A 23,189-nucleotide genomic window follows, 5' to 3' on the forward strand; every position below is an offset into this window, starting at 1 on the left:
TTCTCGATACTTTTTTAATAACATTGAGTGCCAGTTCTGTGATTAACGACATTCCTCCATAAAATAGATACGTTTCTATATCACTTAAAGGCATACTTGCCAACCTTGAGACCTCCGATTTCGGGAGGTGGGGGTCGGGGATTGGGGGGGCGTGGTTAAGAGGGGAGGAGTATATTGACAGCTAGAATTCACCAAGTCAAGTATTTCATACATATATATATATATATATATATATATATATATATATATATATATATATATATACACATCCTGAAAATATGCAAACAAAAGTGTGTTTGGATAATTGATACTTCAAACTTGCATAAATAAATATTAAGGAATATAACATAACTTGGCTTCTGAGAGCTTCAAAATGTAATGAATAAAATGCTAAAGTTGTTGATAAACAAGCAATTATTTTAATAATTAAATATGGTCATTTTAAATGAATTATTATGATAATTTAAAATTAATTATTTCAAATATGTTTATTTTAATGTATATTTCTATGGCTGGATGTAATAAGGAGTCAGAAAAAATAAAAAATAAAAATACAATTAATTTTGATGTTTTTAGCAAAATATAGTAAAAATGTATTTAGTTTTTTTTTTTTTAATTAATAAATATATTTATTTGTAGGTAAGATAAACATAATAATACAATTTATCTCTAGTCTGGATGATTTAGTTCTTGTCACCCTGTTGTCCTCCCGTCGTGGAAAAAAGGCTGTCCTCACTCAGGTCCGCATGGAGCTGGAGGGGGCGTGGCCTCCAGCTCCGCTGAAAATCGGGAGGTTTTCGGGAGAGGCACTGAATTTCGGGAGTCTCCCGAAAATTTCGGGAGGGTTGGCAAGTATGCTTAAAGGGGAACATTATCACAATTTCAGAAGGGTTAAAACTAAGGCTGAAACGACGCGTCGACGTAGTCGACGTCATCGGTTACGTAAATATGTCGACGTCATTTTTGTGCGTCGGCGCGTCGCATATTTACGTCACACAACTGTCATGGCGGAGCGCAGAGCAAACGATGCGAGCGAGGGGAAAAAAACACGCCAAAAGTCGTCAAAAGTGTGGGAGTATTTTAATAAACGGCCTAATGTTGTTTTATGCACACTGTGTCGAGCGGAAATGGCGTATCACAGCAGCACAACGGCTATGAACGAGCATCTAAAAAGAAAACATCCGACAGCGTTCTTCCCATCACCATCAACGAGTCAATCATCCGCGTGAGTATACGTTGTCATCATTACACAAAAACATGAATGTGTCATTTGTATCTGCGTTGTAAATTCATAAACTAAAGCACCGTTTTGCTCTGAGAGGCGCGTTTGGCGTGCCTGTTCAGTGTTTACAAAGACGCGCTCCTCTTTAACGCTAACGTTAATAAGTTGTACAAATACCTTTTACAACATTAACAGTTACATATACTATCTTTAACGCTAACGTTAATAAGTTGTGCAAATACCTTTTACAACATTAACAGTTACATATACTATCTTTAACGCTAACGTTAATAAGTTGTACAAATACCTTTTACAACATTAACAGTTACATATACTATCTTTAACGCTAACGTTAATAAGTTGTGCAAATACCTTTTACAACATTAACAGTTACATATACTATCTTTAACGCTAACGTTAATAAGTTGTGCAAATACCTTTTACAACATTAACAGTTACATATACTATGTACAAACGAACAATTAACTTCACTTTAATCATACTATCGTTGTGTTATTAACCCAATTTAACAAGATAATGTGTGTAGTTTAATTAACCTTTTGTATTAAAGTAAGCTGTATTTGGGTATATTTAAAATGAAAATTAATTGTTGTCTCTTATGTTGCAGCAAACGACAAAGCAGTGTCCAGGATTTTTTTCCAAAGAGGCATGGGACTGAATGCACACCCCAAGTGGCCGCTGACCTGACTGATGGTGTCCTGGAAATGATGGTCATAGACATGAGGCCATTAAATATGGTAGAAGGGGAAGGGTTTCAAAAAATGATCAAACGGTTTCACTCTGGCTACACACTACCATCAAGAACCCACTTCACTAAGCTTATGGAGCAAAAATACACAAAGAAAATGAATGAAGTCAAAGCAATCCTGAAAAATGTGAAAGGAAAACTGACACTCACAACTGATGCATGGACAAGTATGGCCACTGAAGCTTACCTTGGTGTCACCATTCACTTTGTTAATGATGAGTGGGAGCTTACCTCAATTAACTTGACAACAATGCCCCTCAATGAAAAGCACACTGCAGAAAACATTGCCTCTTGGATTGAGGATGTTGTCAATAAGTTTGAAATAAACATAAAACTAGTACAAGTCATTGTACATGACAATGCTGCAAATGTTGTTGCAGCTTTAAGAGTTCTTGAGGAAAGACATGGTGTTTCATCCCTCAGATGTGTTGGCCATACTCTACAGCTTGTAGTTAACCATGCTCTAAAGGACAACCACATCAGCAGAGCTTTAGGAGCAGCAAGAAGTTTGGTCGAGCACTTCAGAAAAAGTGAGCTATCCAGTACAAAACTAAAGGTTAAGCAAAAACAAATGGGTTCTCCAGACCACAGCCTCATACAAGATGTGTCTGTGAGATGGAACAGTTCCTTTTACATGATTAGTCGCCTGCTTGAGCAGAGGTGGCCAATAACAGCAACTCTGTCAGATCCGGAGGTCACTCAAAGAGGGAAGCATTTTCTGGATCTTAAGGCTGACCAGTGGAGCTTGCTTGAAGAACTTGAACAAGTTCTGAAACCTTTTGAATGTGCAACTGTGTACCTGAGTGGAGAATCTTATGTAACAGTTTCCGCTGTCCCTCTGCTGGTCAGAGGGCTTCGGAAGGCTACACAAACTGCTTTTGAAAATGCATCAATCAAGTGTTTCCAGGTCACTGCTGCACGTGAGATAACATCCAGGTGGGAAGCCGAGACCACATTCAAAGATGATGGACCAAATGTGTGCATATTAGCAGCTGCACTTGACCCACGATTCAGGAAGCTGAAATTCCTGACTGCAGATGAGTGTTTAAAAGTTCAATACAAGCTGCATGCAATAGTTCTGGAGGAGAAAAGAAGGGAAAAGGAGACAGACGCTCAACAGGGCACAGCAATGCAAGTGGAAAGACCAGATGCTGACAGGCGGCCTGTATCTTTACTAGACACACTTCTTGGCTCAGATTCAGATGAACTCAGCAACAATGAGGAAGACAACAATGACAGTAATGATGCTGAAATGGTCAGAAACGAGTTAGTGTCTTATTTTGGAGAATCCCCCATTTCCAAGGATGAAAACCCATTAAAATGGTGGAAAGAACATCAGGCAAGGTTTCCAAATCTGGCAATGCTGGCTCGGTCTTACCTCTCAGTTCCAGCCACATCGACCCCTTCTAAGCGCCTATTTTCAGCTGCTGGGAATATTGTAAACAAGAAAAGAACCAGCCTCACCCCAGAGCATGTAGACATGCTAACCTTTCTTCATTACAACTGTTAGTCACTCACTGGAATGAGTAGAATTGGTTATAGTGTACTGTGTTGGACTGGATGTTTATTTTGCACATTTTAAAAGCAATACTTAATGTTCACAGTGCTCCAGAATATTTAGATTGGCACAAATGTTTACAGTGTTACAGAATGTTTTGCCATGTTTTCAATGTTGACTGAGTGGCCATACTTTTTTTTTTTGTAAATAAAAGCCATGCCTTTTGAAAAAACTGGCCTAAATTTATTTTTTTCATCTTAATTTTAAATAAAAAAAATAATCGGTAAAAGGAAAAATAATCTATAGATTAATCGAAAAAATAATCTATAGATTAACCGATTAATCGAAAAAATAATCTATAGATTAATCGATAGAAAAATAATCGTTAGCTGCAGCCCTAGTTAAAACCATTAAAAATCAGTTCCCAGTGGCTTATTTTATTTTTCCAAGTTTTTGTCAAAATTTTACCCAACACGCAATATCCCTAAAAAAAGCTTCAAAGGGCCTGATTTTAACCATCGTTATATACACCCGTCCATTTTCCTGCGACGTCACATAGTGATGCCAATACAAACAAACATGGCGGATGGACAGCAAGGTAGAGCGACATTAGCTCGGATTCAGACTCGGATTTCAGCGACTTAAGCGAAATTGAAGAAGAAACTGAAGCTATTGAGCCATATTGGTTTGAACCGTATGCAAGCGAAACCGACAAACGACGCGACACGGGAGAAAGCGAGGACGAATTCGGCGATCGCCTTCTAACCAACGATTGGTATGTGTTTGTTTATAAGTGTTGTAATGTTTTTAAGCTAAATTATTGGTAAACACAGTTTATGTATAATAATTTACGTAAAACCGCGAGTAATGAATAAAGTTTTCATCAATTAATATATTCTGTAGACCAGGGGTGCTCACACTTTTTCTGCAGGCGAGCTACTTTTCAATTGATCAAGTCGTGGGGATCTACCTCATTCATATATATAATTTATATTTACTTATTTATGAAATATATGTTTTTGTTAACAAGTTAAAGGTGTTTAATGATAATGCAAGCATGTTTCACACATATAGTTAATATTGTTAATACATTAAAGGTGTTTAATGATAATACAAGTATGTTTAATACATATAGTTAATATTGTTAACAAGTTAAAGGTGTTTAAAGATAATGCAAGCATGTTTAACACATATAGTTAATATTGTTAACAAGTTAAAAATAATACAAGCATGTTTAACACAAATAGTTAATATTGTTAAGTTAAAGGTGGTTAAAGATAAAACAAGCATGTTTAACACATAGTTAATATTGTTAACAAGTTAAAGGTGGTTAAAGATAATACAAGCATGTTTAACACATATAGTTAATATTGTTAACAAGTTAAAGGTGGTTAAAGATAATACAAGCATGTTTAACACATATAGATTCCTTTCTTTCATGAAGACAAGAATATAAGTTGGTGTATTACCTGATTCTGATGACTTGCATTGATTGGAATCAGACAGTGGTGATGATAACGTCCGCATTTTCGAATGGAGGGGGAAAAAAAGTCCTCCTTTCTGTCCAATACCACATGAAAGTGGTTGGTTTTTGGCATCTTATTTGTCCAGCTTCCGTACTCCTTTGTATACACTTGACAAGAAATACATTGTCGGCAAACTCCGTAGCTTGCTAGCTTGTGCACGCCAGCTTTCTGAGACTCTTATTTTGGTAGCGCAGGCAGGATGAAGCATTGCTTTTATTGTGCAACTGTGCAGTCGGTCTTTGGAGTTTTGACGACAGGTATGGCGCCAGAGTCTGTTGAAATAAAGCGATTCTCACCTTCCAGTCGGTAATTTTAATGAGCTGGCAGCAGCCAGCGTCATCTCAGAAGACCCTCGGGTGCCGTGAATGTCAATCAAGTGACGAAAGTGACGTCATAGTGAAGATTTATGATCGCTCATTTTTAGGACTATTTTTTTAATGCCTGGCTGGTGATCGACTGACACACCCTCCGAGATCGACCGGTAGATCGCGATCGACGTAATGAGCACCCCTGCTGTAGACATACCCTCATCCGCTCTCTTTTCCTGAAAGCTGATCTGTCCAGTTTTGGAGTTGATGTCAGCAGGCCAGGGAAGCTAGGGTCGATATTCTTCTCTTGATCATCTTCGGTGGCATAAGGGACAGTGTGAGCCAAGACATCCAGGGGGTTTAGCTCGCTCGTCTGCGCGAACAAACTGCCGCCATTGCTTGCCGTGCTACCGAGGTCCTTTGTCCCTGAATTGCAAATTCAATGGGGGTCTGGCGGCAGATTTCTTTGACTTTATCGTTGGAAATGCATCTGCTTTGAGTGTCGCAGGATATCCACACATTCTTGCCATCTCTGTCGTAGCATAGCTTTTGTCGGTAAAGTGTGCGGAACAAACGTCCAATTTCTTGCCACTTTCGCATCTTTGGGCCACTGGTGCAACTTGAATCCGTCCCTGTTCGTGTTGTTACACCCGACAACACACCGACGAGGCATGATGTCTCCAAGGTACGGAAAACAGTCGAAAAAACGGAAAATAACAGCTGATTTGACTCGGTGTTTGAGAAAATGGCGGATTGCTTCCCGATGTGACGTCACAACGTGACGTCATCGCTCCGAGAGCGAATATTAGAAAGGCGTTTAATTCGCCAAAATTCACCCATTTAGAGTTCGGAAATCGGTTAAAAAAATATATGGTCTTTTTTCTGCAACATCAAGGTATATATTGACGCTTTCATAGGTCTGGTGATAATGTTCCCCTTTAAGAATCGTTACAAATAAGAATCGCGATTCATTTAGAAATCACATTTTTTCCAACACCCCTCGTGATGCGTATCGGCCAATCTCACTCATGGATGATTGTGTTTGATTTCACTTCTGTATTCGCACCTCATTTTGGATTTGAATTCAAGAATGGAATTGCTCTTTTTCTGCTCGCAAGTGACCCCTGTCTTCCTTCTGGTTTCACTCCTCAGTGCAACAAAATCCACAGCGGCTTGCGCTCGGGTGTTGTGGTGCTGGGCAACGGAAAAGGGTCGCTTCGAAGCAACCACATCTATAACAACAAGGAAGCAGGCGTGTACATCCTCTTCAGCGGGAACCCCGTGGTCTGGTGGGTGTAAAAAAGTAGTGTATTTCAAATCATAACATAGCATAATAATAGTTATTTGTCATATTGTGTTATTTATTTTTGTTTATTTACTTCACACGCTGTCGTATTTGAGGCAGTGGCGTGAACAACATAATATAGCCAAGCTAAATATAACAGGGAAAAAAAAGGAAAGAAAATAATACAACGTCCACAAAAATGATGTTTCAAACCATAACAAAAGGAAATAAGTAACATTATAAGAGCATTGAATTGATGAATGAATAAAAACTACTATTAGAATAAAAAGTATTGTATTTTCCGGAGTACACCCACTAAATTTCCGAAAAAAATGTCCGGAGATATATATGTTGTGAAATGAGTTATTTACACAGAAATGTTAACCGTTTCCAAACAGGGCAGTAAAACGGCTGATCAAACAAAACGGAAGTCATCGTCACGGACACACTAGCTGCACAAGCTAGCTCTCCAATCAGCTAAACAGACTCAATAACTCCCCGGGGACGTTTTGGTGAATTTACTGAGGAATTTGTGAAACTGAAGCGATACAAATATGCTAGCATATTAGCTAATGCTAATGACTTCATTACATTACGACAGAGTGTACAAATATGCATGAAAACACTCCTACAGACATCACACATGGGACGCTTTAGTAAGTAAGAATTGTTTTAGTTGTATTGTAAAACTTCCAAAAGTCGCTTGGAGTGATGAATGAAGAATCCATACGAGTAGTAACGCAATGGAATGACACTTCTACTTCCGGTTGAAGGCTCAGTCTACACAGAAGGGCATGACAAGATCTGCAATGAGCGAACGTGTCTTAAAGATGGTGCCGTAGCACAAACAATAACACAAAAACAAGGGGCGGCATAGCTCAGTTGGTAGCGTAACCGTGCCAGCAACTTGAGGGTTCCAGGTTTGATCCCCGCTTCTGCCGTCCCATTCACTGCCGTTGTGTCCTTGGGCAAGACACTTTACCCACCTGCTCACAGTGCTACCCACACTGGTTTAAATGTAACTTAGATATTGGGTTTCACTGTGTAAAAGTGGTATGAGTCACTAGAGAAAAGCGCTATATAAATATAATTCACTTCACTTCACAACTACTCAGGGTTTTTTCGCAGTTTTTAAAAAATAACTAATTGTTAATTAACTGTCCATAAATTAGCTGCACCGTTTTATAAGCCGCAGAGTACAAAGCGTAGGTGGGAAAGTAGCAGCTTATTAAGGCTGTGAATCTTTGGGCACCACACAATTCGATTCGATTCTGAGGGGTAATGATTCGATTCGGAATAGATTCCCGATTCAAAATCAATGCTTTTTAATAATATTGGGTGCCAGTTCTATGATGAACTACATTCCTCCATAAAATATATATAAATAAACAGCTCTGACAACTGTTTATATTACTTAAAAGAAAACTGGTTTTGATTAATAAAGTCAAATACAGATAAGGCAACAAGAGAAGTATCCGACACTTCCCTTTTCTAAAGTAAATCTGTACAGCAGATTTAGATCATCTACATCAGTGTTTTTCAACCACTGTGCCGCGGCCGTGAGATACAGTCTGGTGTGCCGTGGGAGATTATCTAATTTCACCTATTTGGGTTAAAAATATTTTTTGCAAACCAGTAATTATAGTCTGCAAATGATGTGTTGTTGTTGAGTGTCGGTGCTGTCTAGAGCTCGGCAAAGTAACCGTGTAATACTCTTCCATATCAGTAGGTGGCAGCCGCTAGCTAATTGCTTTGTAGATGTCGGAAACAGCGGGAGGCAGTGTGCAGGTAAAAAGGTATCTAATGCTTAAACCTAAAATAAACAAAAGGTGAGTGCCCCTAAGAAAAGGCATTGAAGCTTAGGGAAGGCTATGCAGAACGAAATTAAAACTGAACTGGCTACAAAGTAAACAAAAACAGAATGCTGGACGACAGCAAAGACTTACTGTGGAGCAAAGACAATGTACATCCGAACATGACATGACAATCAACAATGTCCCCACAAAGAAGGATAAAAACAACTGAAATATTCTTGATTGCTAAAACAAAGTAGATGTGGGGAATATTCAAATCAAATCAAATCAACTTTATTTATAAAGCACATTTGCTCAAAAAAGACATGAAACTGCTACAGGAAAATACCAAAAAAAGAGAAAAAGCCACCAAAATAGGAGCGCAAGACAAGAAGTAAAACACTACACACAGGAAAACAGCAAAAAACTCCAAATAAGTCAGGGCGTGATGTGACAGGTGGTGACAGTACACCTACTTTGAGACAAGAGCTATAGTGATGTATGCTTGGTTATGCTTTAAAGTCATATCCAACAATTGCGACAATGACTTTTTACTGTCAACTGAGTTTCTTTTTTTAATGATTTCTGCTGGTGGTGTGCCTCCGCATTTTTTCAACGCAAAAAATGTGCCTTGGCTCAAAAAAGGTTGAAAAACACTGATCCACATCGACAGATTTAAACAAGAAAATGTAAAAAAAAAAAAATTATTTTATTTTATTTTTTTCGATTTTTCATTTTTTTTTAATCGATTAGTAATTGTTACAAATAAGAATCGCAATTCATTCAAAAATATATATACCGTATTTTTCGGACTATAAGTCGCAGTTTTTTTCATAGTTTGGCCGGGGGTGCGACTTATACTCAGTGTGAAATTATTAACACATTAGCGTAAAATATCAAACAATATTATTTATCTCATTCACGTAAGAGACTAGACGTATAAGATTTCATGGGATTTAGCGATTAGGAGTGACAGATTGTTTGGTAATCGTATAGCATGTTCTATATGTTATAGTTATTTGAATGACTCTTACCATAATATGTTACGTTAACATACCAGTTGGTTATTTATGCCTCATATAACGTACACTTATTCAGCCTGTTGTTCACTATTCTTGATTTATTTTAAATTGCCTTTCAAATGTCTATTCTTGCTGTTGGCTTTTATCAAATACATTTCCCCAAGAAATGTGACTTATACTCCAGTGCGACTTATATATGTTTTTTTTTCCTTCTTTATTATGCATTTTCGGCCGGTGCGACTTATACTCCGAAAAATGCGGTATATATTTTTTGACATATTAAGTATTGTAGTCTGTAATTTACGGTAAGTCCCAATTCACTAACAAGAAGTATTTCAAATAACTCAAGTATCAAAAGTATTGATATTTTGATTTAAGAATCGATTTTAGAGCAGAACGATCTGGTGTCGGCGGTATCGATATTTCAGTATCGATCACTAGCAGTGCTCAAGAAGTGAATTGGCGCCCCGTTCTGGCAACGAGTGCCCCGCTTTTCATAGAAGCTAAAAACATGCCATTCATTTAGGTGATGTCTAAAAATGGCCACACAAATGTATCAAATAAAAGCTGGCATGAGTGAGATTTGACTCACTCCTTGATCTTCCACTTCTCTCCTAGCGGGAATCATATCTTCCAAGGGCAGGCAGCTGGCATCGCTATAAACGAGAACGGCAGAGGGCTGATAGCAGGTGACTGGCAAATATTCATGTTGTTGTTGCATGAAAGACGTGAAGGATTTGCTTGAGGGATATTAATGAAAAATATCATATTAGTCCAGATATAAAATGGATTAAATTTAGGTGTCTGGAGCTTGTCTTCCTGTCACTCACACACCAGTGACCAGAAGAGATGCAGCCGTGACACAGAGACCCGCTAAATATATCAGTAAATATAAGAAGAATCATATATTTTCATTTATAACACTTTTGTTTATCAAAGTTTTTGAAAAATAACAGGTGACTGAAAAATTCTGATGTTTTTTTTTCAACTTGAATTTTAAATTAAAAATTAATTTTATTTTGTTGACTGGGTCTCATTTGGACGAAATGACAAGAAAACATCACGTTCCTTAAAGAACATTATAAAAAAGACTATATTAGTCCCAATATAAGACAATGTTTTATATTTGGAGGGGTCTGGAGCTTTTCTTCCGGTCACTCACACACCGCTGACCCGAAGAGATGCAGCCATGACACAGAGACCCGCTAAATAAAAGTACTGTATTACTCCAAATATAAGACATATTTTCTTATATTTTTGGGGGATCTAGAGCTTTTCTTCCTGTCACTCACACACCAGTGAGCTAAAGAGATGCAGCCATGACACAGAGACCCGCTAAATAAACGTACTGTATTAGTCCAAATATAAGACAGATTTTCTTGTATTTGGGGGATCTAGAGCTTTTCTGCTTGTCACTCACACACCAGTGACCTGAAGAAATGCAGCCATGAAAGAAAGACCCACTAACTATATCAGTAAATATAAGAAATATTATATATTTTCATTTATAATACTTTAGTTTATCAAAGTTTTTGAAAAATAACAGGTGACTGAAAAATTCTGATGTTTTTTTTTTTCAACTTGAATTTTAAATAAAAATGAATTTTATTTTGTTGACTGGGTCTCATTTGGATGAAATGACAAGAAAACATCATGTTCCTTGAGCGATATTATAAAAAGACTATATTAGTCCCAATATAAGACACAATGTTTTATATTTGGAGGGGTCTGGAGCTTTTCTTCCTGTCACTTACACACCGGAGACCCGAAGAGATGCAGCCGTGACACAGCTAAATATATCAGTAAATAGGCTTAAGAAATAATCATATATTTTCAAATACATTTGTTTATTATAGTTTTTGAAAAATAACGGGTGACTGAACTTTTTTTTTTTTTTACAACTAAAATTATTCATACTTTGTTTAAATTTTGAGTTAAAGTGAATTTTATTTTGTTGACTGGGTCTCATTTGGATGAAATGACACAAGATGTCACAATCTGAATTGAGCCAAATTAATAAAAATACTGTATTAGTCCAAATAGACAGATTTTCTTATATTTGGGTGGAGTCTGTAGCTTTTCTCCTTGTCACTCACACCAGTGACCCAAAGAGATGCAGCCATGATACAGAGACCCGCTAAATATATCAGTAAATATAAGAAATATCATATATTGTCATTTATAATAGCTTTGTTTAATATAGTTAAAAAAAATAACAGAAAAAAAAAATTTTCAACTAAAATTATTTTTACTTTGTTTAAATTTTGAGTTAAAGTGAATTTTATTTTGTTGACTGGGTCTCATCTGGATGAAATGACACAAACCTCCTTGAGCAATATTAATAAACATACTGCATTAGTCCAAATATAAGACATATTTTCTTATATTTTGGGGGGGATCTAGAGCTTTTCTTCCTGTCACTCACACACCAGTGACCCAAAGAGATGCAGCCGTGACACAGAGACCCGCTAAATATATCAGTAAATATGAGAAATATCATATATTTTCTTTTATAATAGTTTTGTTTAATATAGTTCAAACAAATAAATGGCAAATATTTGTATTTATTTTTTCAACTAAAATGATTCATACTTTGTTTAAATTTTGAGTTAAAGTGAATTTTATTTTGTTGACTGGGTCTCATTTGGAGGAAATGACACAAACTTCCTTGAGCAATATTAATAAAAAATACTGTATTAGTCCAAATATAAGACATATTTTTTTATATTTTTAGGGATCTAGAGCTTTTCTTCCTGTCACTCACACACCAGTGACCCAAAGAGACCCACTAAATACATCAGTAAATATAAGAAATATATATTTTCATTTATAATAGTTTTTTTTTATATAGTTTAAAAAAAAAATAACAAATGGCTAAAAAAATGTTTTTTTTTTCAACAAAAATTATTCATACTTTGTTTAAATTTTGAGTTAGTGAATCTTATTTTGTTGACTGGGTCTCATTTGGATGAAATGACACAAGATGGCACAAAATTAATTGAGCAATATTAATAAAAAATACTGTATTAGTTCAAATAGACACATTTTCTTATTTGGGGGGAAGTGGGGGGTCTGGAGCTTTTCTTCCTGTCACTCACACAATTTTTAATTTTTTTTTGTAAATTTTTTTTTTAGCAATCAACATGAATTTTACGCCATAAAGAAGCCATATAACTACCACAAAAAAATTTAAAATTGAAAATCTCTTTTTACAGCATATTTTTTTTAAATAGGTTCATTCTTATATAAACGGCTTACATTTTGAAATTGTAAGCAATACCATTTTGTGAAAAAAAACAAAAAAAAACACTTGCCTTGCTTAAGCTGCTGCCCCCGCGACACACCCTCAGAACTCACGGAAAGTTGCCATTACAGAGAACGTGATCAAGGAGAACCAGTGGGGCGGCGTGGACATCCGCAGGGAGGGAGACCCCATACTGAGGAACAACTACATCTGTCAGGGCTACTCTGACGGCATCGTGGTGGGCGAGCGCGGCCGTGGACTCATCGAGGGAAACCACGTGTACGGTAGGTCTACCGCGCTGGTGTTTGAGCGCAGTGTTGTATTGTTCTGTGTCCCACCAGGCAACAAAGGGTGCGGCGTGTGGGTGATGTCATCCAGCCTCCCCCAGCTGGTGGGCAACTACATCACCCACAACTGCATGTACGGCCTGGCCGTCTTCTGCAGGAAGGACCCCGACAACACGGAGAGAAACTGGGCGGGGCCCGAGGGCGACAGGAGGGGCATGGTGGAGGAAGACGAGCAGGAGAACCTCCACGAGGAAGGGGAGCTCTTCGCCTGGGACAGCGACCTAGACAGCGAGGACGAGCGCCATTCGGCACGCCGCTCCGTCAGCGTGGCGCTGGTGGAGAGCAACTGTATGAGCTTCAATGGAGGTGATGCACATAGACCGGGGGGATCCAAACTTTTTCACTGAATAATCCAAGCATGCGGCGGCCATTTGGATTTTTTTCATTTTCAAAACAATATAGATTTTTTTTTAGCTTAAGGACTCTTCAAGTTTGGTCCCAAGGGTCACGATCATAAAAATCTATTAGTTTTTTAATTAAAAAATAATAATAATTCAACGCTTAAATCTCTAGATCAGAGGTGTCAAAGGGCCACATGGCAGTTATGGTTGGCCTCACAGGGCCGCTTCTAACAGTGAATACTATTATTACACCATTTTTTAAATGCATTTTATTAGTATTTTATTATTTGTGGGACGGCGTGGCGCAGTGGAAGAATGGCCGTGCGCGACCCGAGGGTCCCTGGTTCAATCCCCACCTAGTACTAACCTCGTCATGTCCGTTGTGTCCTGAGCAAGACATTTCACCCTTGCTCCTGATGGGTGCTGGTTAGCGCCTTGCATGGCAGCTCTCTCCATCAGTGTGTGAATGGGCAAATGTGGAAGTAGTGTCAAAGCGCTTTGAGTACCTTGAAGGTAGAAAAGTGCTATACAAGTACAACCCATTTATCATTTATTATTTATTTAGTAGATTTTTTTAAAGTAAAATGTACAAAAAATATGGTAAGTTGCAATAATTTCACCTCAAGTGTATATTACTGTAAATGGAAAAACATTATTATTTTTAACACTTATTAGAATTTTTGTGGGATTTTGTTTTTGTTTTATTAAATTGTCATTGCTCCAAAAATAATAATGAATCAAAATCAATCTTATGAATTTTTTACTTAATTAAGGCTCACAATAATTCACATCAAATATTACACTTGGAAATATTTTTTGGGGGGTGGAAAATATTGCATATTTTATTTGTTTGTCGTATAAAAAGCAACATTTTCTTTGGGTAAAAAATGAATAAAACAAACAAAAATTTATATTTGTTTTTTTTACTGTAAATAAAAAAAACTGCAATTTTACAGTAAAATTTTGGCACCTGAGCTGCCACTTTTTTTGGTTTTTTTTTTTACCGTAAATCAACAACTGTAGATTTTTCGGTGTATTACTGTAAATACCTAAACAGTAAAAAAAATATAAAAAGTTATTTTTTTCATTTAGAGAAACATGCTGTAAAAACCACAGTAAATGTCACAATTTTACCATGAAATCTATTGCTACTTTCACATTGCACACTTTGATTGATAATAATAATAATAATTATTATTACCGTATTTTTCGGAGTATAAGTCGCACCTGTCGAAAATGCAACATAAAGAAGGAAAAAAACATATATAAATCGCACTGGAGCCCGGCCAAGCTATGAAAAAAACTGCGACATATAGTCCGAAAAATACGGTATTAGTATTTATTTGTATTTAAAAAATGGTTTGAATGTTTGATCATATATTTTTGCATAATTAGACAATATTTGAGTTAACATCATTTGCGATTACATGGAGTACATATATTTGGTTTCTCCCAAAATAAAAAGACTATATTGATGTGTGTAAGAAAAGTTACAGTACTTTGATAAATATTATTTCCAAAGCCAAATAAAATGAAGTGGCGGGCCCCATCTGGCCCCCAGGCCTTCAGTTTGACACCTGTGCTCTGGATCAACTTCAGATCTCTGTCGCTATCTGGATGTACTTTGTTTTATGTCCTTTTTTTCAAAACCCTGTTATAGAAACAACACAAAATATTATATATTTTTTCCAAAGAATATTTCAAAATGTAATATTTGATGTGAAATAATTTGAGACTTAAATAGGTCAATAATTCGTAGACAAAATTAATATTAATTCATTATTATTTTTTGACCAATGACAATGTTTTTTTATTATTAAAAAAATCCCACTAAAATTCTTGGGGATCCAAAAGAGCTTTACTCATAAAAGTGTTAAAGGTAAGTCATATGCGTCATATATATATATATATATATATATATATATAAAAAAAAAAGTATTTTCAATACATCTCTCAAGATCAACTTCAGATCTATCCGTCAATCGTGTGTTTATTATTTCTTTTTTTGTTTGTTTTTTTCCCTTTTCTCCCCAAAGAAAATGTAGCTTTTTATACGACAAACACCTAAAATATGCAATATTTTATGTAAAGTAATTTAAGCCTTAAATAGGTCAATAATTCATAACATCGATTTTGATTCATTATTATTTTTTGAGCAATGGCAATTTTAATTAATATAAATCCCACTAAAATTATTGGAGATCCAAAAGGGCCCCACTCATGAAAGTGTTAAAAATGATGCATACCGGTACATTTTAATTTTATTTCTTTTTACTTTCAACACTTAAGGAGCAATGACAATTTAATAAAACAAAAAAAAATCCCACAAAAATTGTTAAAAATAATGTATACATTTTACTTTATTTTTTGAGCAAAGTTAAAAAAAAAAAAAATCTCACTAAAGTGTTAAAAAATAATTCATGCATTATTTTTATTTTATTTATTCATTTTTACTTCCAACACTTACTTCTCTAGATCAACTTTGGATCTATCCTTCAATCATACATTTTAATTCTTTATTTATTTTATTTTTGTTTGTTTTATTCCTTTGTTACCAAAGAAAACTTTGCTTTCTATACGACAAACACACAAAATATGCAATATTTTTACCCCAAAATTTTTTTCCAAGTGTAACATTTGATGTGAAGTAATTGTAGCCTTAAATAAGTCAATAATTCATAACATTGATTTTGATTCATTATTATTTTTTGAGAAAAGACGGTTAAAAAAAACTAAACAAAAAATCTCACAAATTCTTGGGGATGAAAGTGTTAAAAATAATTAATGCATTATTTTAATTGTATTTATTCATTTTTACTTCCAACACTTACGTCTCTAGATCCACTTCAGATCTATCTATCCTTCAATCATACAATTTAATTATTTATTTATTTTATTTTATTCCTTTTTTACCCAAAGAAAATGTTGCTCTTTATGCGACAAACACATAAAATGTGCAATATTTTTCCCCAAAAAAATATTTCCAAGTGTAATATTTGATGTGAATTAATTTGAGTAATTAAGTCAAAAATACATAAAATTGATTTTGATTCATTATTATTTCTTGAGTAATGACAATTTAATAAAACAAAAAAAAATCCCACTAAAATTCTAAGTGTTAAAAATAATGTATATATTTTACTTGTATTTATTTTTACTTTCAACACTTAAGTCAGCTTCAGATCTATCCACCAATCATACGTTTTCATTATTTATTTAGTTTGTTTGTTTTATTACTTTTTCCCCCCAAAGAAATATTTCCTTTTTACATGGCAAACACATAAAATATGCAATATTTCCCCCCCCCAAAAAGTGTAATATTTGATGTGAAGTAAATTGAGCCTTAAATAAGTCAATAATTCATAACATTGATTTTGATTCATTATTATTTTTTGAGAAAAGACAGTTTAAAAAAACAAAACAAAAAATCTCACAAAAATTATTGGGGATGAAAATGTTAAAAAAATAATCCATGCATTATTTTAATTGTATTTATTTATTTTTACTTTCAGATTAGCTTCAGATCTGTCAATCATACGTTTTCATATTTTTTTTAATTTAATTTGTTTTACTCCTTTTTACCCAAAGAAAACTTGCAATATTTTTCCCCAAAAAATATTTCCAAGTGTAATATTTGATGTGAAGTAATTTGAGCCTTAAATAAGTAAAACATTCATAACATTGATTTTGATTCATTATTATTTTGATTGCTTTAAAGAAGAAAAAACAGCCTGCACGGCAGCTTTAAAGTAAACTTTTTCTTGTTCCCTTCCACTTGTTGATGTGTGTTTGGACACCCCTGATTACGTGTTTGTCTCCCCGGGTGTAGCCGTCGGGCTGTACGTGAAAACCAGCGAGCCGCTCAACGTTTTCGCCAACCTGGTGAACCGTAACCGGGGCGTGGGCGTGGCCGTGCTGCAGAGCAGTCAGCTGACCCGCCTGGTGACCAACTGCGTTCTGGAAAACAGCCGAGGGGGCGTGACGGTGGAGAAGGACTGCCGTGCCGAGCTGCGGGGTAACGGCATCTACCAGAACGACGGCCACGGCGTCAACTTCAGCGGGATGGGACAGATGCTGGAGAACGACGTGGTCGGCAACAGCGGCTACGGCATCCAGGTGTCGGGGAACGGCGACGTCAAGGTGTGACACCCCTGATCAAATCTTCTCCAGGGACAATACGAGTAGTCAGTGTGCAGATTTATAGCAGTATAGATTAGGTTCTATCATATCGCTGTCCAGACTTTTCTCCACTAAAAGCATAACAATATCAAGTCACATCCGAATCGCGATTCTTATTCATACCCATTCTATATTTTATAGGAACCAAAATGAGTTTTTCTAGACTGTCACCTGTTTTGAAAAAGTTTCATTATGATTATTAGACTAAACAATACATTGCAAAAATTGGTTTGATTTGAGAATCGGGCTAAATTGAATGGTCACCTCAGGAATCGTAGTCACTTTGAATCGAGGATCTTGTTGAATCGAATCGTCACCTCAGGAAATGCAGTCGAATTGAATCGGTTTGAATCGAGGATCTTGTTGAATCGAATCCTCACCTCAGAATTCGCAATCACATTGAATTGATGATTGTGTTGAATCGAATCCTCTGGAAACGCAGTCGAATCGAATCGGTTTGAATCGAGGATAGTGTTGAATCGAATTCTCACCTCAGGAAACACAGTCAAATCAAATCGGTTTGAATCGAGGATAGTGTTGAATTAAGGATCTTCTTAAATTGAATGGTCACCTCAGGAATCGCAATCACGTCGAATCGAGGATCTTGTTGAATCGAATCGTCACCTCAGGAAATGCAGTCGAATTGAATCGGTTTGAATCGAGGATCTTGCTAAATCGAATCGTTGCCTCAGGAAACTGAATCACGTCGAATCGAGGATCTTGTTGAATCGAATCGTCGCCTCAGAAAACTGAATCACGTTGAATCAAGGATTTTGTTGAATCGAATCCTCACCTCAGGATTCGCAATCACGTTGAATTGAGGATCGTGTTGAATCGAATCGGTATGAATTGAGGAGTCACCTCAGGAATCGGATCGAATTGGTTAGAAACGTGAATTGTAGAATCGAATCCTCACCTCAGGAAACACAGCTGAATCGAATCGGTTTGAATCGAGGATAGTGTTGAATTGAGGATCTTCTTGAATCGAATTGTCACCTCAGGAATCGTAATCACTTTGAATCAAGGATCTTGTTGAATCGAATCGTCACCTCAGGAAATGCAGTCGAATTGAATCGGTTTGTATCGGGGATCTTGTTAAATCGAATCATCGCCTCAGGAAACTGAATCACGTTGAATCGAGGATCTTGTTGAATCGAATCCTCACCACAGGATTTGCAATCACGTTGAATTGAGGATCGTGTTGAATCGAATCCTCTGGAAACGCAATCGAATCGGTTTGAATCGAGGAGTCACCTCAGGAATCAGATTGAATTGGTTAGAATGGAGAATTGTGTTTTATCAAGAATCTTGTAGCATCGAATCCTCACCTCAGGAAACACAGCTGAATCGAATCGGTTTGAATCGAGTATAGTGTTGCATTAAGGATCTTCTTAAATCGAATTGTCACCTCAGGAATCGTAATCACTTTGAATCGAGGATCTTGTTGAATCGAATCGTCACCTCAGGAAACTGAATCACGTTGAATCAAGGATCTTGTTGAATCGAATCCTCATTACAGGATTCGCAATCACGTTGAATTGAGAATCGTGTTGAATCGAATCGTCGCCTCAGGAATCATAATCGGTTTGAATCGAGAGCCATGTTGAATTGAGGATCTTGTTGTATCGAATCGTCACATCAGCAATGGCAATTGGATCAATCGTGTTGAATCGAATCGTCACCTCAGGAATCATAATCGGTTTGAATCGAATCGTCACCTCAAGAATCGCAATCTGATCAATCGGTTTGAATTGAATCTCCTTGAATAGATCGACGCCTCAGCAATCATAATCACTTTGAATAGAGGATCTTGTTGAATCGAATCCTCACCTCAGTAATCGCAATCAGACCAAATCGGTTTGAATAGAAGTTAATGTTGAATCGGGAATCGTATTGAACCGAATCGTCACCTCAGGAACTGTAATCACTTTGAATCGAGGATCTTGTCGAATCAAATCCTCACCTCAGGAATGACAATTGGATCAATCGGTTTGAATCTGGAATAGTGTATCGAGTATCTTTCTGAATCGAATAGTCACCTCAGGAATCGCAATCGGTTTGAATCGAGAATCATGTTGAATTGAGGATCTTGTTGTATCGAATCGTCACGTCAGCAATGGCAATTGGATCAATCGGTTAGAATCGAGAATCTTGTTTAATTGAATCGTCACCTCAAGAATCGCAATCTGATCAATCGGTTTGAATTGAATCTCCTTGAATAAATCTACACCTCAGGAATCGTAATCACTTTGAATCGAGGATCATGTTGAATCAAATCCTCACCTCTGGAAATGCAGTCGAATCGAATCGAATCGTCACTTCAGTAATCGCAATCGGATCAAATCGGTTTGAATAGAAGTTGAGAATCTTGTTGTATCGAATCATCACCTCCGGAATGGCAATCGAATCAATCGGTTTGAACCGAATTGTCACCTCAGGAATCGTAATCCCTTTGAATCGAGGATCTTGTTGAATCGAATCCTCACCTCAGGAAACACAGCTGAATCGAATCGGTTTGAATCAAGGATAGTGTTGAATTAAGGATCTTCTTAAATTGAATTGTCACCTCAGGAATCGTAATCACTTTTTGTCGAGGATCTTGTTGAATCAAAACGTAATCACGTTGAATCGAGTATCTTGTTGAATCGAATCCTCTCCTCATGAAACTCAGTCGAATCGGTTCGAATCAAAGATCTTGTTAAATCGAATCGTCCCCTCAGGAATTGCAATTGGATCAATTGGTTTGAATAGAAGTTGATGTTGAATCGAGAATCTTGTTGTATCGAATCAATCGATTTGAATCTGGAATCGTGTTGAACCGAATTTTCACCTCAAGAATCGTAATCACTTTGAATCGAGGATCTTGTTGAATCGAATCCTCACCTCAGGAAACGCAGTCAAATCGAATCGGTTTGTATTGAGCATCGTGTTGAATCGAATAGTCACCTCAGGAATCGCAATCACTTTAAATTGAGAATCTTGTTGAATCGAATCGTCATCACTTTGAATCAAGGATCTTGTTGAATCGAATCGTCACCTCAGGAATTGTAATCACTTTGAATCGAGGATGTTGCTGAATCGAATCGTCACCTCAGGAAACACAGCTGAATCGAATTGGTTTTTGAATCAAGGATAGTGTTGAATTAAGGATCTTCTTGAATTGAATTGTCACCTCAGGTATCGTAATCACTTTTTGTCGAGGATCTTGTTGAATCAAAACGTAATCTTGTTGAATCGAGCAATCTTGTTGAATCGAATCCTCTCCTCATGAAACTCAGTCGAATCGGTTCGAATCAAAGATGGTGTTGAATCAAGGATCTTGTTAAATCGAATCGTCACCTCAGGAATTGCAATTGGATCAATTGGTTTGAATAGAAGTTGATGTTGAATCGAGAATCTTGTTGTATCGAATCGTCACGTCAGCAATGGCAATCAAATCAATCGGTTTGAATCGGGAATTGTGTTGAACCGAATTGTCACCTCAAGAATCGTAATCACTTTGAATCGAGGATCTTGTTGAATCGAATCCTCACCTCAGGAAACGCAGTCGAATCGAATCGGTTTGTATTGAGAATCGTGTTGAATCGAATAGTCACCTCAGGAATCGCAATCACTTTAAATTGAGAATCTTGTTGAATCGAATCGTCATCACTTTGAATCGAAGATCTTGTTGAATCGAATCGTCACCTCAGGAATCGTAAACACTTTGAATCGAGGATGTTGCTGAATCGAATCGTCACCTCAGGAATCGTAATCACTTTGAATCGAGGATCTTGTTGAATCAAATCGTCACCTCAGGAATCGTAGTCACTTTTAATCGAGGATCTTGTTGAATCGAATCCTCACCTCAGGAAACGCAGTCGAATTGGTTTGAATTGAGAATCGTGTTGAATCGAATAGTCACCTCAGGAATCGCAATCACTTTAAATTGAGAATCTTGTTGAATCGAATAGTCACCTCAGGAATCGTAATCACTTTGAATCGAGGATCTTGTTGAATCGAATCATCACCTCAGGAAAAGTAATCACTTTAAATTGAGAATCTTGTTGAATCGAATCGTCACCTCAGGAATCACAACCGGTTGAATCGAGAATCGTGTTAAATCAAATCGTCACCTCAGCAATCACTTTGAATCGAGAATCTTGTTTAATCGAATCATCGCCTCAGGAATCGTAATCGGTTTGAATCGAGGATCTTGTTGAATCGAATCATCACCTCAGGAAACGTAATCACTTTAAATTGAGAATCTTGTTGAATCGAATCGTCACCTCAGGAATCACAACCGGTTGAATCGAGAATCATGTTGAATCGAGAATCGTGTTAAATCAAATCGTCACCTCAGCAATCACTTTGAATCGAGAATCTTGTTTAATCGAATCATCGCCTCAGGAATCGTAATCAGTTTGAATCGAGGATCTTGTTGAATCGAATCATCACCTCAGGAAACGTAATCACTTTAAATTGAGAATCGTGTTGAATCGAATCGTCACCTCAGGAATCACAACCGGTTGAATCGAGAATCATGTTGAATCAAGAATCGTGTTAAATCAAATCGTCACCTCAGCAATCACTTTGAATCGAGAATCTTGTTTAATCGAATCATCGCCTCAGGAATCGTAATCAGTTTGAATCGAGGATCTTGTTGAATCGAATCATCACCTCAGGAAACGTAATCACTTTAAATTGAGAATCTTGTTGAATCGAATCGTCACCTCAGGAATCACAATCGGTTTGAATCGAGAACCATGTTGAATCGAGAATCGTGTTAAATCAAATCGTCACCTCAGCAATCACTTTGAATCGAGAATCTTCTTTAATCAAATCATCGCCTCAGGAATCGTAATCGGTTTGAATCGAGGATCTTGTTGAATCGAATCATCACCTCAGGAAACGTAATCACTTTAAATTGAGAATCTTGTTGAATCGAATCGTCACCTCAGCAATCACTTTGAATCGAGAATCTTGTTTAATCGAATCATCGCCTCAGGAATTGTAATCTGTTTGAATCATGTTGAATCGAATTGTCACCTCAAGAATCGCAATCTGATCAATTGGTTTCAATTGAATCTCCTTGAATAGATCGACATCTCAGCAATCATAATCACTTTGAATTGAGGATCTTGTTTTGAATTGTCACCTCGCATCAATTAGTTTGAATGGAGTATTAATAATTTGATATTGATTATTGATATCTTATGCAGGTGTAAAAGTGACTCAGTGCTGCTTTAAGCAGTGATGTCATCATGTACACGGCAACCTCAATTTGTGCACCTTTTATATGTCTCTGTGACACATTGATTTTGATTCATTATTATTTTGCTCTTTTTACGGTTTCCCTAATAGTTGTCATTTTCAACTTTGTGCAGCCATGTTGTCCCCTGGCAAGATGTAGTTGAGGGTTGTGTCTAAGTCAAACCTTCCCGCAGGTCCTCCACAACCGAGTGCAGCCAGCGCTGGGCTGTGGCATCGCCCTGCTGGGCTCGGTGAAAGCTCTGGTGTCAGACAACCAGCTGTTCCAGGGCCACCCTGAGAGCCAGAAGAGTCTCCTACACCTGAACCCCGGCAACAAGAGCTGCGTGTTACGCAACAACAGTATTTCACGACACGACAGCAGGTAACTAGGCAACCCCTCAGTCGAGTCCACCCCGCTCTGAC

General features: G+C 36.9%; 2 protein-coding genes across 2 annotated transcripts in view; both read left to right on the forward strand.

Annotated features, from left to right (window-relative positions):
* fbxo10 (F-box protein 10) overlaps positions 1-23,189 on the forward strand; it is a 40,714-nt gene that overhangs the window by 17,212 nt on the left and 313 nt on the right. Inside the window, exons 5-10 of the mRNA XM_061977011.1 lie at positions 6,476-6,612; positions 10,042-10,112; positions 12,799-12,951; positions 13,009-13,320; positions 17,185-17,495; positions 22,961-23,148. Of these exons, the coding sequence (XP_061832995.1) occupies positions 6,476-6,612; positions 10,042-10,112; positions 12,799-12,951; positions 13,009-13,320; positions 17,185-17,495; positions 22,961-23,148 (1,172 nt within the window). The remainder of the gene's footprint in view (positions 1-6,475; positions 6,613-10,041; positions 10,113-12,798; positions 12,952-13,008; positions 13,321-17,184; positions 17,496-22,960; positions 23,149-23,189) is intronic.
* Positions 458-3,904, forward strand: LOC133617193 (E3 SUMO-protein ligase ZBED1-like). Its single transcript, XM_061977012.2, has 2 exons — positions 458-1,225; positions 1,851-3,904. Exons 1-2 carry the CDS (start codon positions 747-749, stop codon positions 3,499-3,501), a joined length of 2,130 nt encoding a protein of 709 aa, XP_061832996.1. The 5' UTR covers positions 458-746; the 3' UTR covers positions 3,502-3,904.

Source organism: Nerophis lumbriciformis, linkage group LG16 (genome assembly GCF_033978685.3).
Source record: "Nerophis lumbriciformis linkage group LG16, RoL_Nlum_v2.1, whole genome shotgun sequence".
Lineage (NCBI taxonomy): Eukaryota > Metazoa > Chordata > Actinopteri > Syngnathiformes > Syngnathidae > Nerophis > Nerophis lumbriciformis.